Source organism: Pimephales promelas, chromosome 10 (genome assembly GCF_988280905.1).
Source record: "Pimephales promelas chromosome 10, fPimPro1.hap1.1, whole genome shotgun sequence".
Classification (NCBI taxonomy): Eukaryota; Metazoa; Chordata; class Actinopteri; order Cypriniformes; family Leuciscidae; genus Pimephales; species Pimephales promelas.
In genome coordinates this window covers 23,586,481-23,602,018 of record NC_142778.1, presented here as the reverse complement: position 1 = coordinate 23,602,018, position 15,538 = coordinate 23,586,481, and the positions used below count along the sequence as shown (strand labels likewise).

The window sequence follows — 15,538 nt, the reverse complement described above, 5'->3', positions numbered from 1 at the left end:
ACTTTGACTGAAATAACCACTCGTTACAACCGAGGTATGCAGCAAAGCTTTAGTGAAGCCACAACACGCACAACCTTGAGGCGGATGGGCTACAACAGCAGAAGACCCCACCAGGTACCACTCATTTCCACTACAAATAGGAAAAATATGCTACAATTTGCAAGAGCTCAGCAAAATTAGACAGTTGAAGACTGGAAAAATGTTGCCTGGTCTGATGAGTCTCGATTACTAATGAGACATTCAGATGGTAGAGTCAGAATTTGGGGTAAACAGAATGAGAACATAGATCAATTATGCCTTGTTACCACTGTGCAGGCTGCTGGTGGTGGTGTAATGGGGTGGGGGATGTTTTCTTAGCACACTTTAGGCCCCTTAGTGCCAATTGGGCATCGTTTAAATGCCACGGCCTACCTGAGCATTGTTTCTAACCATGCCCATCCCTTTATGGCCACCATGTACCCATCATCTGATGGCTACTTCCAGCAGGATAATGCACCATGTCACAAAGCTCGAATCATTTGAAATTGGTTTCTTCACTGTACTGAAATGGCCCCCACAGTCACCAGATCTTAACCCAATAAAGCATCTTTGGGATGTGGTGGAATGGGAGCTTCGTGCCCTGGATGTGCATCCCATAAATCTCCATCAACTACAAGATGCTATCCTATCAATATGGCCCAACATTTCTAAAGAATGCTTTCAGCACCTTGTTGAATCAATGCCACATAGATTTAAGGCAGTTCTGAAGGTGAAAGGGGGTCAAACAGTATTATGGTGTTCCTTATAAACCTTTAGGTGATCCTTTAGCCATACATTAAAGTTCTTGTTGTATGAGTCCTACTCTTCCTGTTGAAGATAACTCACCAAAAGAGGGCAGCAGAATGTCATGTTGAAGTGATAGTGAACGGAAAAAAATAGGGGGTCAAGACAGACTCTTAAACTTTTCTGAGACCAAGGATTTGAACTTTTGCATTTGAGTGATATAATGTCCCTTTACTCTACATACACAATTTTGCTCCAATACTATTTCAATTTAGGACCGCTCACCCCAAGCAATAGGATTTTTGTCTCAATAAAAGGGTATGCAAAAGCTCAAGGGTAAAACAAATCTTAATTTGGTGTACTTCACCCTAGGCTGTTCTGGACCATCTGTGAATTCAGTATGCTGTGAAATGGTTTAGATGACAGGGCATCTGCTAAATGATGAGGAAAATCTCAAATCTAAAGCACTTGGGAGACATACTCAAATATTTCCACCTATCAAGTGAGCAAAAACTTTCCAGTTTCAGTGATGTGTGGGGAAAGTATTATTTTTTTTTCAATTATTATTATTCTCGTCATCTATATTATTGCTGTTTGAGAGATACTTGCCAGATATGCAGAAGTAAAGGCACATCATATATTTTAATAAACACAAACACAGGCATGATAAATACTTTTGTCGGAGTAAGAGGTGAATAATACATTGAGTATGAATATTACTGTACATGAATATGTGAGACATTAAACATACTGTACATAGACAACATTTTACAACTTTACATTGTCCGTAGCAGCTTAATATACATTCAAAAATAAGACACCTGTCTTTCTCACATACAAACATCAGAGAGAGGAGCAACCGATCAAATACACATGAACTCTGATCGACCACAGGCCTTTTCAGACACACAGGGAGGAATTCAGAGTTTAAGCGCACACTGCCTGTCTTTTTTTTGTTTTGGTTGCATTTTTGGAAGCCCATTTTTGACACAAGGGGGAAAAATGTGCTTTGGTAAATCATAATTATGACAAAAAAAATATGGTAACACTTTATTTTGATGGTCCTCTAAAATACATTCTATTAACTATAAGTAACTTTGCAAGTGCATGCAAAATTACTCTATCTCTAACCCTACCTGTCTATTAATACTAAAAATGAGAGTAAGAAGTCATGTAGGTGCAACGTTACTTATAGTCAACAGAATATGTTAAAGGAACCATCAAAATAAACTGAAACCAAAATAATATAATATGTCATATTTGTTACTTAAAAAGTGTATGTGATGAAAAGTCAGAATTATGATATAAATAGTCAAAATGAAAAAAAAAAAATCAATATTATGAAATAATAGGTACATCTTTTACAAAAAAAGTCCAATTAATTCAAATGATTTCTTGAGATAATTTTGACTGTCATAATTATAACTTAATTTGCCATAATTTAAAGCTTTTTTATATCAGATTAGACTTCATCTCAAATGTAACTCATAATAAAACATTTTTGTCATTACTTTTTATCCCATAATTTAGACTTTATCTAATTTTATGAAATAATAGGTACATCTTTTACAAAAAAAAGTCCAATTAAGGCAAATGATTTCTTGAGATAATTTTGACTGTCATAATTATAACTTAGTTTGCCATAATTTAAAGCTTTTTTTTATACCAGATTAGACTTCATCTCAAATGTAACTCATAATTAAACATTTTTGTCATAACTATTTATCCCATAATTTAGACTTTATCTAATTGTTTATCTCATAATAATAATGATCTCAACATAATGTTTTTACCAAAAGCATGATTTACAAAAAGTACCTGGTACATTTCCATATGTTTTAGCTACTGACTCACTAAAAGAATTATGTAAATGAAGTAAGAGTGCAAACAAAATTTGTCCTGCGATGTGCATTCAGTGAGAGAATGTACACACATCTCTTGAAATGACAATTAAATTGAGTTTGCTGTCATACCGGGAGGTTAATTGCGATAGGCAAATATTGGTGAGATTCGTGAATGACGCACACTGCTAAATGAGCCGAATTTGCATATACGTAAAAGGAGAATGTTTGCACTAAAAATAATGGAAATCACCTGCTTAGGGAATGCGACACAAGTTTCGCACCAAAACACTGCGATTGAATTTGTCCCCATTCCTTAAAAAGCCGCTTCATCTTCCAGCAGCTTCTAGGTTTCCTTAAACACAGGTTTTGTATTGTTCCATCATAACAACACGAAAACAAAAAAGAAAACATTTGTTCTGATCAACGTTAAAGCCAAATGAGATAACACTAAAGGACTCTTTTGCCTTGTCTTGTGCTTTAGTAACACTAATCTCAATGTGTTCAACAACGTCCTTACATAAGGACTTGTGCCTCAGGACAAATTAAACTCATCCTTCATTTTAACCAACATAATTAGCATCGGGAGTGGTTGGAATACAAACACTTACGAGCCATCACTCAGAGAGCTATTTGTTTAAGCCGACATGATTTTTGGAGGTAATTTCCCAAGTTGATTGTTTTTGGAGGCAGGCCAGCGTGAGAGAACGAGGCGCTCGCGGAATGAGCGATCCAAGACCACACAAGAAAGAAAATCACTCGGATTTATCTTACAAAGGGCTCTGATCTGAATAACAGCTAAGTTAATCTGTACATATTAACCGCCCTTTATTCCTGATGTGGCTCGCTTTGCTCTCTGTCCTGCAGAGGTGCACTTTTCATGTTCAATGCATCTTTGCAGCATTGCACGCAATCACACACACGCTCCATTCAATGAACGTAAAAAATATTCCACTCGTTCTTGTGTTAAACAACAATACACTGACACAATGTGCATTTGGAGTTAATGCTGATATATTTACAAATATATAAAACCACCCAATGAGCACACATTACGGCACTGGGATGGAGGAGGCCACTGTCCCCTAACATCTTATAAAGGTCTATGAGACCTACAAAAAGAACTGGGAGTGATTACCCCACTCCCATGACCACAGTATTTACAACACACATTTTCAAATCCTCCTCTGAATTCCGCTCTAAACCAAACATAGTGTATGGGAACCTCGGATGCTGATATGTTATGACAAGTGCGATTTTTTTTTTTTTTTTTTTTTTGCTGCATGTCATTACAAGCAGGTCATGTCATCTTTGTTCAGGCGTGTGGACGAAATATCAACAGTGGAAATGGATGGAACACCTTTGACTATATAAACACCAACGTTGAAGAAATGACGATCTGTAACGGTGACATGAGGAGGTGTTATTGAAGGAAACAGTGACCTCTTCTCATGTGTGTTTTCAAGTATTATCAGGAGCATAAACGTTAAAAAAAGCCTTCTGTGTATACTTTTACCCATAAGATATTCTACATTTAGTCTGCACACGCTATGCTAACAGCTAACAGCTAATACTTTATCGGGGGGGCTTTTTGAATGACACCGTTAATGAGGGTTTTTATATCAACAAGTACTTATAATCATAACAGCCCTCTTTCTCGATGAGGAGTGGCCCGAAATATGTAGCGGGTACGTCGGTCAACTTTGAGCTCTTTTAAACGAGGGAACGGCTGATTCCTGTTGGGACCTCAAAAGTTTGGATCCATATTTCAAGTCCTGGTCTGAATCCAGACTTAAACGTTGGTTAGGTCTCTAAATCCAATATCCCAACTGAAGTCCAGATACTTAGTTTGATGGGCAATGTGTGGGTTGAACATACATATGAATGCTTTGTAGCACACTGCAGCATGATTTCTCTTTGAGGACTTGAGGTTTTTGGTTGGATGCCAGGAATTGAGTTTCATTCTTGAAACAGATTCTGCTACTTGTCCGCACTTTGGTCCAGTAGTCTTTATCTTTCCGTATGGCTAGTTGCGAATTTAGCCTTTAGAGACTCTGCTCTGCGGTTCTGGCATTATTAGGTGTTTTAGCTCAGTTTTAGCTTTTTGAGTAGTTTCTGAATATATGTTTCATGGCCAAGCTGGGAAAGTTCTCAAGAATTTTTTTCAACAATAGATGTTCAGATGATCCTTAAATCAAGAAATAAACTGTCGGATTTATGCAGATTCTGTATTTCGTTCTTATATATTAGATCGTATGTCCGATCCTGCTTGTGTGGTCTTAAAATGTTCTTCATCAGTTGTTTAGTTCTGAGTTTGGATAATTTTTGAACACTTTATGAATCCACCCTGTATAGAAGGCCACATTCACGAAAATGGCCGGTCGGTTGTGTCGGGCACATCCTCTGCCGTTTATGCTCACTCCAACAATGACTTTACTGTTACTCTCTTGGCATACTAGAGGGCCGCCATAGTCTTTCTGTGAGCATGAAAGAAAAGCAATAGGACAAAAATGAATATCTAGAAACACATCCAAAGTGTAACAAAGGTAGAAGATGGAAGCAATTTAGATAAACTGCACTGTAAAAAAAATATTTTCAAGATTTGTTAATCACAACATTTTTTCTTTTGTCAAATCAACTTAAATAATTTATTTAGTTCAGATAACTTATTATTTTGAGTTTCTGATGATTAAATCAATCTCCTTCATTGTATTAACTTACTTTTTCCAGTTCAATCAACTTAATATTTTAAGGCAACCAGGTTACTTAATTTTTTAAGTTAAACAAACAATATTTGTTTACAGTGTGTCTAAGACATACTCTACTGATCAAAAGTTTGGGGTCGGTAATATTTTAAAATGTTTTAGAAAGAACACTCTTATGCTCAGCAAGGCTGCATTAATTTATTAAAAATACAGTAAAATAGTAATATTGTGAAATATTATTAAAATTTAAAAGAACGGTTTGAATTGAAATGTAGAATTGTAGAAAATGTAGAAATTATTACTCCAGCCTTCAGTGTCCCATGATCCTTCAGAAATAATTCTAATACCCTGATTTTGTGCTCAAGAAACATTTCTTATTATAATCAATGTTGTACTGTACAAAACAGTTGTACTGTATACTATTTTGTGGAAACCATGCGACTTTCAAGATTCTTTTAGGAATAGAAAGTTCAGTACATGTATTTGAAACAGAATTGTAGAAGTTTTTTGCTGTCACTTTTGACCAATTTAATGCATCCTTTCTAAATATTGGCAATACTTTATTTAAAAACAAAAAAAAAAACGTACAGACGCCAAACTTTTGAGCAGTCTATTCTGCAGAGTAAGTTTTATGAATAAACTCACCTCACACACTCCTTCATCCCTTCTGCCACCAGCACACAGTTTAGAACTAGTTATCGGAAGAGTCCCTTTGTGAAGCTGCTGGCATCGTTCGTTGCTCACTATAGGCAGATGAACCCTTTTCAATGTCCCCTCATGTCCAGTGCCTAAAAAAGACAGAAAAGCATCTATTAGATAAGCTACAGAATGCAAGTTTTCTCACTTGGCATGTTTGCTTGAATATGGATATGTGCCTTCAATCGCCCTGCTTTCATTCTGTTACTGTACATGTAGCTCCAAACTGCAAATCACTTCCAAAATGCTTTCATCATCAACGTGAATACTTTTGGACGCTGTTTAATATTGTTAATTATTGTTATTGCTTGGCAACAAAACTAGAACTCTGAAGAGGATGGGGGTTTTTTTTGCTCTCATTTTAAATATTTGGAGCATTTTTGGCACTTTTTACTGGATTTTTTTTTTTTTTTTATCAACTCAGTACCCATTTTTAAAATTTATTTGAGTGTTGTCCCTTACTGTGCACCCAAGTTTAGGTAATAGATTCACAACCAAACTTTGAACCAAACTTTATGGTCAACTGAAGCTGAATGTTAAAACATCAGAGACGAGAATGGCGTTGAATTGTTAGCAACAACATTTACTGAGGCTGGTGCTCTGTACCCAATTGTCTGTCTATGAGATGGGCACTGAGGCCCTGTCCCAAATGGCACCCTAAGCACTCGTGGTCTTCCTACAAGTCCACACTGTCCTGATGTAACGCCATTTTGATTGGGAAGAAGTCTGCTGTAGAGCTTGCATCAGTGCAAGCTCGGCAAAATTGTGCATCGAGGACGCATATTGTCTGCAAAGGGGGTGCTTACAAGCACCCTTCTAAAACCTAAAATGACAAATGGGACGCTCTGCGATCTCATGGACTTAACAGACATGCAGCCACTGTAAGTCCACAAGACTGAAAATTGCAGATGAAGTGTGACACTTGGGACAGGGCCTGAGAGGTTGTTAAGTCGGAGCATGAAAGCAATGTTGTGTGCCTGCAAAGTTGTCAGGTGGTGGGGAGTCTCTGAAGACTAGTTCTTAAGTTGAACCTACCTTTGGTCTCACCCCAGCCATACACAGAGCATATGGTGTTCTCCTGAATGCTGCAATCAGCCACGGGCAGCTGAATAGTTCTGACACGCTCTCTTATAAGCGCAGGGCTGTGTGAAATAGGAAGAGAGAGGTAATTTCATCAACAACAAAGGAATAAGATCAGACGTGGAATAGATTATTGATACACATATTGATTAATCGACAGGTCTTACCGAGTCAGTCGGAGAAGGGCGAGACTAGAGCCTTCGGGGCCACATATGACGTGCGAGATTCTCCTCTCCTGTCTGTGAAAGTCATTCTCACCCGATTCGTTCAAGTGGGATATACCAAGCCAAACTCTGTACTCTGATAGGTCCGGCACGCTGAGGGAAAAAGCATATGATAAAATTAGAGTTTCAAGTTTCGGGCAAAAATATTTGAATACAGTTAGTTTCTCTTTAAGGTCATATCATATATATATATATATATATAGTTTACATTTTTTATGCCCATTTTCTACTATTTCTCCCGTGTTTTTAAAACTTCCCCTTTGTATGGAAGCCCATTCCCGCCACATAAGAAAAAAAAAAAAAAAAACATTTTTAGAATAAAGAGTCGAAATTAAGACTTACAAAATGTCACTATAAAAGTCTTAAACGTGGTTTTAGCTAGTAATGATGAAAATTATTAAATAAGCGGAATGGCATGGAATAGCTAAGAGCGAATGCACTCTTGAAAGGATTTTAAGCAAAACCAAGCTTTGGCGCAGGAAGAACAAAACGGATGTGGCTGCATGGTGGCAGATTTTATTGAAATCTTTTAAAGTCATAATTTCGATTTAGTATGTCATAATTTTGACATTTCTAATGCTCAATTATTATTATTTTTTATGTTCAGAATAAGCCAGCATAAATGGCCTTTTTTTAGTCCTTGGCAGCATGTTACAGTATATTTTCATCTACACGCAAACTGCTTTTAAAAAAGAACAAGCTAAGCTTGATTCTCCATTAAATGACCTCTATAATGAAAATTCTTTTGTGGATACGTAGATAAATGGATGTCTCAAGCCAAGAGATGCATGTTCTAAAAACATCCGCAGCTTTGATTTGTTGAGTTACATGGACGAGACAAATCCTGGAAGCCCGCTGATAATTGACCTTGTGACCCGGAGAATCCAGAGGTCACAGGCAGGGGATGACAGTGACTGTGCAGCAAGGCTGGAGATAATTACCATGACGAGAAGCACTGTCTGTCTGTCAGCACCCACTCCTCCCTGACCAGAGAACCTCCGCACCAGTGAGTGCTCCTGAAGAGACCGAGAGACACAAGACAGTGACGCATCTCCAAACATATGACTCTCTCACATTATAAAACATGACAGCGCAGGGCTTTACTTCTGAGAAGCTGTGCGAACACTGACATCATAGATAACTGCACTTTTTTTGGAGGGAATTTAATCTGCCTGCTATGGGCTTTTTAAGAAAACAGAAAATGTGTATATTTATTTCATGATTTAAAGAAAGTGAATACTGTTCACTTTCATTGTAATATTACTGTAACTTATTCTAAATATATTGGAAAAACTTAAATGTATCACACATTAATAAATCAGTAAACATATAATGCTAAAATATTAATTCTATGCTCACGTTTAATCCTTAAATTTAGGGGTTTGTTACAACATTAATATTAATGTTAATAGTGAAGATTAATAGTGTACTGCTATTTTTAGTTGTTTCTTTCTTTCTTTGATGCCATATCAACAGCAAATGCTATTGTCATCATGATTCAACTCAGAGGAGTAGACATGAAAATAATCATTACTTTATGAAAATGTCTTGGTTTGTTGTTACATTATATAATTTTAAGCAGGATATATATATAAAAATGCTTTGTAGTGAATGAAGTCTAACAAAATCACATGCTTATTCTTTACCTTTAAAAAAATACACATGGGTTAGTCTTGAGTTACCAATTCTTAGAACACCAGCGTGTTTGTGAATTATATTATTTCAAAATTACCTACATGTTTTGCAAATTGCTTACCCTCTCTGTATGCTGACCATCCAACTGCCTTCTTTAATCGGGACAGGCCCGCCACCGACAATTCTCACCTGCTTGTGAACAAAACATGATGTCTTTGTAACCTCATCTGTGAAGAGAAATGAAAAGACAAAATGAGCGCAGACATGGATTTGTTAGCATACAGCAAAACATACAAATGCATAAATGTGTTTATGAAATAATCTTTCTAATGTCATCTGAAACGAAAGAATATCAGCTGGAAACTTGCATAGCCTAACAACATTTGAAGGATGTGATTACCTTTTTGTGGCAGATTGTTATGTGAGGGCTCACCTAAAAAGGAAGGAAAAGGAACAGGAAGCTTATTTTTGTTCTAAGCAATGAATAGGTATGAGAAATGAAAAGAAGAAATGGTCACCAGTGTGATGGCTGTTTAGAGTATAATTTGAGTGAAAGTGTGTGTGAGGTCTTTAGCACAGGTCTAGTCTTGGTCCAGCATGAGCATGTGGGACCAGTTAGACCTGCACAGCACTGAAACTTAACTTATACATGTGAGTGAGAGTGTGACAGAGACAGAGGAAGTGCTGACAGTCCGAGCCACCTGGACTTTACACTCTTTAATTAAACTGAAGCCTCTGTGGAAAGTGTGTGCGCATGTGTGGGTGAGTGATTGATGTGCCGCATGTAGATTCATAACACATGGCCTACACTCTCAATACAAGTCTGCGGTGTCAGTGATGAGAGCGCAAGTCAAAAGAAAGGCTATACGATAGAGCATACATAATGGTCAAAAATATGGTTATTGTCTGCATTGTAAAAACAACTCAATAGTCATACTTTATTAGAAACTTTACAGAAAGTTAGCAACATTGCTTAACCCTTGTGCATCCTTGTGGAAATTTTTGTCCTTTTCAGTTTTGTTTTTTTGATCACCTTGCCTGTGTTAAAGCTAACTGCAAAAAACTTGGCACAGGTGTGTATTTTTATTGGAATTTTACTATTTCACCGTCATTTTCTTAAAAAAATATTTTTTGCATTAGGTACAAAAAATACTCCCTCTCAGCCCCTTTTGGACAAAAATGTCCCCATTGAAACCCATTAAAACTGCAATTTTTAATCCCCGGTTCAGTTAACTATAAAATTATGCAATCTTTGTTAAGAGGCTTTCATTCTTATGGCAAGGCTTCAAATTTTTATTTTTTACTATTTTTTATCAGATGGTGTCATTTTTTTTAAGTTTGGCCTATAAAACAAATGTCGCTTTATTCCTGTTTTCTAGTTCGGCATACTATAGAGCCAACTGGATAAATTATGCAACAATATTTGTGTGGGTGTGTTGGTATGGATGTCAGAGTGTGGTTAGTATGTGTGTTATAAAAAAAAATATGTGTGTGTGCGCATGTGTGTGTTTGTCAGACTGAGAGAGAAAAACTGCAAATTCATATCCAATCACTGTGAGCTCCAGTGGGGTTTTGCTGGGACCCAATGGGGAAAATATGTTACTACGCCCAAACAAACTGTTACCGAAAGCTCATTTTTTGAGATATCATCCTCAAATTTGGAACACAACCTATTTAGATTTATGGCTTTGATTTTATTGTAGTTTTGAGTTCAACCTGATTTAAAAAATATATATTTTATATAAAATATTATTTTATAAATAATTTTCATAAACTTATACCTATATAACTTTTTTTTGGATTTACTTATTATTATTTTTTTTACTTCAGCAATAATCTGCAAAGGGTCTTCTTTAAAATGATACCAAACTTAAGTCTGTGCTCCAAAGCGTCACATTTTTATGACATTTTTGTCCTCTTTTTACCTATGTGTAACTTTTTTTAATGGATGCACAAGGTTAAACTTAAAGGGGTCATATAATGGTACATGCACTTTTACTGTACTGTAAGTTGACTGTACTGAAATGTGCGTTAGCAGTGCCTGTACACAACCATCATATAATGATAAAAATCCATCCAGTGTTTTTATTTTAATGTCCTTATATGTTTTCCCCTGCCTCAAATTAAGTCGTTCGTTTTTGTGACGTCAAAAAAACGGATGCCCTTCCCACGATTGTTGATTGACAGCAGCGTTTCAACACATCGCCGCCCTCAGCAAGCTGTCATCATAGTTCGTCATTGTTGATATGCTGGAGCAGAATGGTGTCTAAGCGATTGTGGTATTCTGTTCTTGGGTGTAATAACGAACACTGTCATTTTGATGTCCATAAATCCGAACCGCTAAAGACAAAGTGGCTGAGTTTTGTTTTCGAAGAGAGTTGCTTGCGGTTTTTGTTTCCCCACAAGCAACCTCAATTGTCATGTTTGCACAAATCATTTTTCACCAGACTGCTTTATATAATGTGGGTCAGTATAAAGCTGGTTTTGCTAAGAAGCTGCTCCTAAAAAAAGAATCGGTGGCAAGTTGCAACTATTTATTTTCCCTCTGCACCTCCAGAAGTGTAAAGTTTAATTAACCTTTATATTAATTGTTGCAAATCGCGAAAAAAAAAAAAAAACGTTTTTCATCACCATTAGTTGTAACGTCAATCTGTCAATGAACTAACAAATACATCAGTGTAAACATAGCGTTTGTACCTCACTTCTCTACCCTGCCAGTGCATACAAAAATAGATCAAAGTGACATTACATTAAACAACCATTTAGAAACATCCTGTTCGAGCCATAATTGTCAAACTTCTTTGTGGCCGTCATTTTGTTCCGGTTGCGACTCTGGTTCAAATTGATACGGTTGCACAGATGTGTCCTTAGACACTCCTGCTGCCATTCTTTCTCTAAAATATACCCGCAAATGTTGTCAAGGCAACACTCCATGTGCATTGTGTCAACACGCCCGCAGAACAGAGGGGCGGAGTGAGTGATGCTCATTATCATTTAAAGGCAAACGGCGTGCTGAAAACAGTTCTGTTTTTGACCAGGTAAAATTAGTGTTTTCGTACAACACTAATGAGAAGTTTTAATTAAAACATTCATATTAACTTGTATAAAAATGGCATTATATGACCCCCTTAAGTACAAAACTTCCAACATCAAAATGTGTGAGCGGTTAAATGCTATGAACGAGTTCTTAAAGGGTTAGTTCACCCAAAAATGAAAATTCTGTCAGTATTTACTCACCCTCATGTTGTTCCAACCCCGTAAGACCTTCGTTCATCTTCGGAACACAAATTAAGATATTTAAGATATTAAGATCGCTCCTGCATACAGTCCATAGGCTTCTTGAGGGACTGGCTCTTGCTGTCCCCGAAAAGTCATTAAAGACGTCGTTAAAATAGTCCAAGTGACTTCAGTGGCTCAATCTTAAGTTTATCAAACGACGAGAACACTTTTGTGCGCAAAAAAACAACAAAAATAACGACTTTATTTGAACTATTCACTTCCTTCTCCATGAGCCTGTAAGTCAGTTAACGTAGTGTGATTGCGTAGAGCTACGTCACACGTAGGCTCACTATTGGCCGACGCTGGTCATGTGTGTGTGATGCGTGTGACGTACAATAACAGAAGCTTACGCTATTAAACTAGTAACCTGACTCGCGCAGAGGGAGAAATAAACGAATAGTTGAAATAAAGTCGTTATTTTTGTTGTTTTTTTGCGCACAAAAGTGTTCTCGTCGTTTGATAAACTTAACATTGAGCCCCTGTAGTCACTTGGACTATTTTAACGATGTCTTTAATGACTTTTCGAGGACAGCAAGAGCCAGTCCCTCAAGAAGCCTATGGACTGTATGCAGGAGCGATCTTAATATCTTAAATATCTTAATTTGTGTTCCGAAGATGAACGAAGGTCTTACGGGGTTGGAACAACATGAGGGTGAGTAAATACTGACAGAATTTTCATTTTTGGGTGAACTAACCCTTTAACTCCATAACTACTCCAACTGATTCAGTGAACGAATACAACGAATCTCAACTAAATGCTGTTCTTTTGAACTTTCTATTCATCAAATAATCCTAAACAATCATGTATCACTGACTATGTTTACATGCAGCCAATTTTCAGGTTATGGTCGGGTTAAGGTCACTATTCGGGTTTCTGAAACATTAGGAATAACCTGTTTACATGCGTGAGCAGAGAGAAAACGTAGCGTAAAAATGGGCATAATGGGCGTAGCTGCCATTTGTAAGGTATCGATGCTGGGGTATTCTGTTGTTGGAGAATTGATTTTTTTTTCATTCTTTTTTTCCAAAATAAACCATCCTTAACATGACACTATCAACATCATCAATACAGCAAACCTATCTTTGCTGTTACTAACTTTACAGGATTTATTTACATTCCTTCCAAAGGATACAGTAACTTGGCCCGCGGGCTTTAAGAGATGTATAGTTTTTAAATTGTTCACTGGTAATGTTATATGCGCTTATACCATAAACAAGATGTTGACAATGCCCAAGTATGAGGATGAGAAAGCAATGCGGGATCAGCACTCCAAATTGCTGCAGTCAGCTGAGCTCATATGTGGATCTATGTTCTGAATGGACAATTTCTCCAAAAACGGTACCTGCCATATTTATCGAGTTTATTGCGGTACGGCATTTTCTCAGTTTTCTTGTGCTTCTGCAGTTTTGCGAGTTATTTACTTGTTATCTCTACTCTCATAATCTCTTCAAACCCACGTGTCTGACAAAGACCGATACGTGGAATTGCAATAACCCGATGTAAACGGCGCGGTTGGGACAAACTTAAGACGCAATATGCATCATTTCCGATTCTTCTTCCTGTATCCAAAGACAACAACAACAGCAGCACACGGATAATGAATAGTTCGGGGCAGATAGCGATCACCTTTGTTTGCGCTTTGATGCTGGTAAAGTTACTGACCTCGCTCCAAAAGTATGCTATGCTGTGTTTCGCCTGGTCTCGCCATGTTTACTTCCGGTATACGGCACGCGGATTTTTGTATGCGCAGAGAAGTTTCTCTACTCAAAAGACCAAGATTCCTTGCGAATAGAACATGCGCAGAACACAAATCACTATGGGGATATGCCGATACACGTTTACATGACCAAAAATTCGGGTTAGAAAAGGGGTACCCCAGGTATAATATCCCGGTTTTTAAAATCCGGGATATGAGCATATTCGGGTTTTTGCCGGTGTTTACATGGCCGTTTGCGACCGGGTTATTGCTAATATCCCGGTTTTGAACGGATTATTGGCTGCATGTAAACGTAGTCATTGTTTCCACAACAATATTAAGCAACACAACTTTTTGAAACATTGATAATAAGAAGAAAAGTTGTTTGAGGCTAGCATATTAAAATGATTTCTAAATGATCATATGTCACTGAAGATTAGAGTAATGATGTTGAAAATTCAGTTTTGCCATCACTGAAATTAAATTCTATTTTAAAATGTAGTAAATTTGAAAACAGTTAAAGTGCAGCCTTGGTGAGAAGGTTTCTTCAAAGATTAGACAATCTGTTAAACCGTAGATAACTAAAGAACAACTACAATCAAGTCAGCGTGTGAGTTGTGTAACTGACGGAAATATTTGTGATTTTTCACAAAGTTTTTTTTTTTACTAATTGTTCAGACCCATTTTTGACACAAACTAGGTCATTATAATTAACTGATTCAAACAAATGGCTTACCTCTACATTATTATAATCAAGCCACATAAAGGTTTGCGGTCATAAATAAAAATGGTCTTGGGAGTGTGTCTGATTAAAAAAATATTTAGCTTTTCAAAATTTAGTGAAGTAGAAGTAACCATTTACGTTTTGTATTGTTTTTTTTTTTTGTACATTTCTAAGTTCTGCTCCAACCTCCGGTTATTGTACGACGAGGTAGACTGTTCAAAATAAGCCTAAAGCAGCATGTGTTCATCTCTTCACGTTTCAAGTAGCACTTTTAGTGAACCCAGAGGTCTCAATCAGTTTGTAATGTCAGCACAGACGTGTGTTGCTCACTCACAGGGTTTGAGAGAGCAGTAGTCCCACGGGATGGATGAGCTGTTAGTATAACACCACGGGCCGTGTTTGTCCTTGTCTGGGTTTCTGCAGAAGTTCCCCGCCTGTTCAGCCGTCAGCAAGTCCACTTCTCTTTCGTTACTGAGAATGAAAACAAACCTCATCATTACAACTCGGGACATTTTCAGAACATGTGCAGGTTCAAATTAAAGTGTTAAGAGTGAAAATTAACATTACATGTCTACATATAAACATCCAAAACAGGTGCATCATTCAGTCATTTAACACTAATCAAACCGTCTATCCGGTGTTTGTAACAAGACAATACATCTAAAATCACTTAAGAAAATAGTCCAAAGAAACATCTTCCTCTTATAAGTTCATCTTAAACCCCAGCTGTGTAGAGCTCATCTCAGGAGGCAAGGTGAAGTATTTAGCTTGTCCATTACTCATGACATGTTTCCCTAAGCTAAACAGACAGATTCAGGAAGTTTCACAGATGTAAAGATGCTACGATTCTCCAAAAGTTCACCAGAGTCCAAAGGTGATACAACGAAGAGCACAA

The 15,538-nt window shown here is 37.1% G+C and overlaps 1 protein-coding gene across 1 annotated transcript in view; it reads right to left on the bottom strand.

The window, feature by feature from the left end:
* Positions 1-1,385: 1,385 nt before the first annotated feature.
* Positions 1,386-15,538, bottom strand: part of hgfb (hepatocyte growth factor b) — a 39,901-nt gene continuing 25,748 nt past the window's right edge. The window contains exons 11-18 of the mRNA XM_039650473.2: positions 14,978-15,114; positions 9,344-9,376; positions 9,065-9,170; positions 8,250-8,324; positions 7,252-7,401; positions 7,040-7,146; positions 5,954-6,096; positions 1,386-5,080 (exon numbers count right to left, since the gene is read on the bottom strand). Coding sequence (XP_039506407.2) covers positions 4,898-5,080; positions 5,954-6,096; positions 7,040-7,146; positions 7,252-7,401; positions 8,250-8,324; positions 9,065-9,170; positions 9,344-9,376; positions 14,978-15,114 — 934 coding nt within the window. The 3' untranslated portion in view covers positions 1,386-4,897. The remainder of the gene's footprint in view (positions 5,081-5,953; positions 6,097-7,039; positions 7,147-7,251; positions 7,402-8,249; positions 8,325-9,064; positions 9,171-9,343; positions 9,377-14,977; positions 15,115-15,538) is intronic.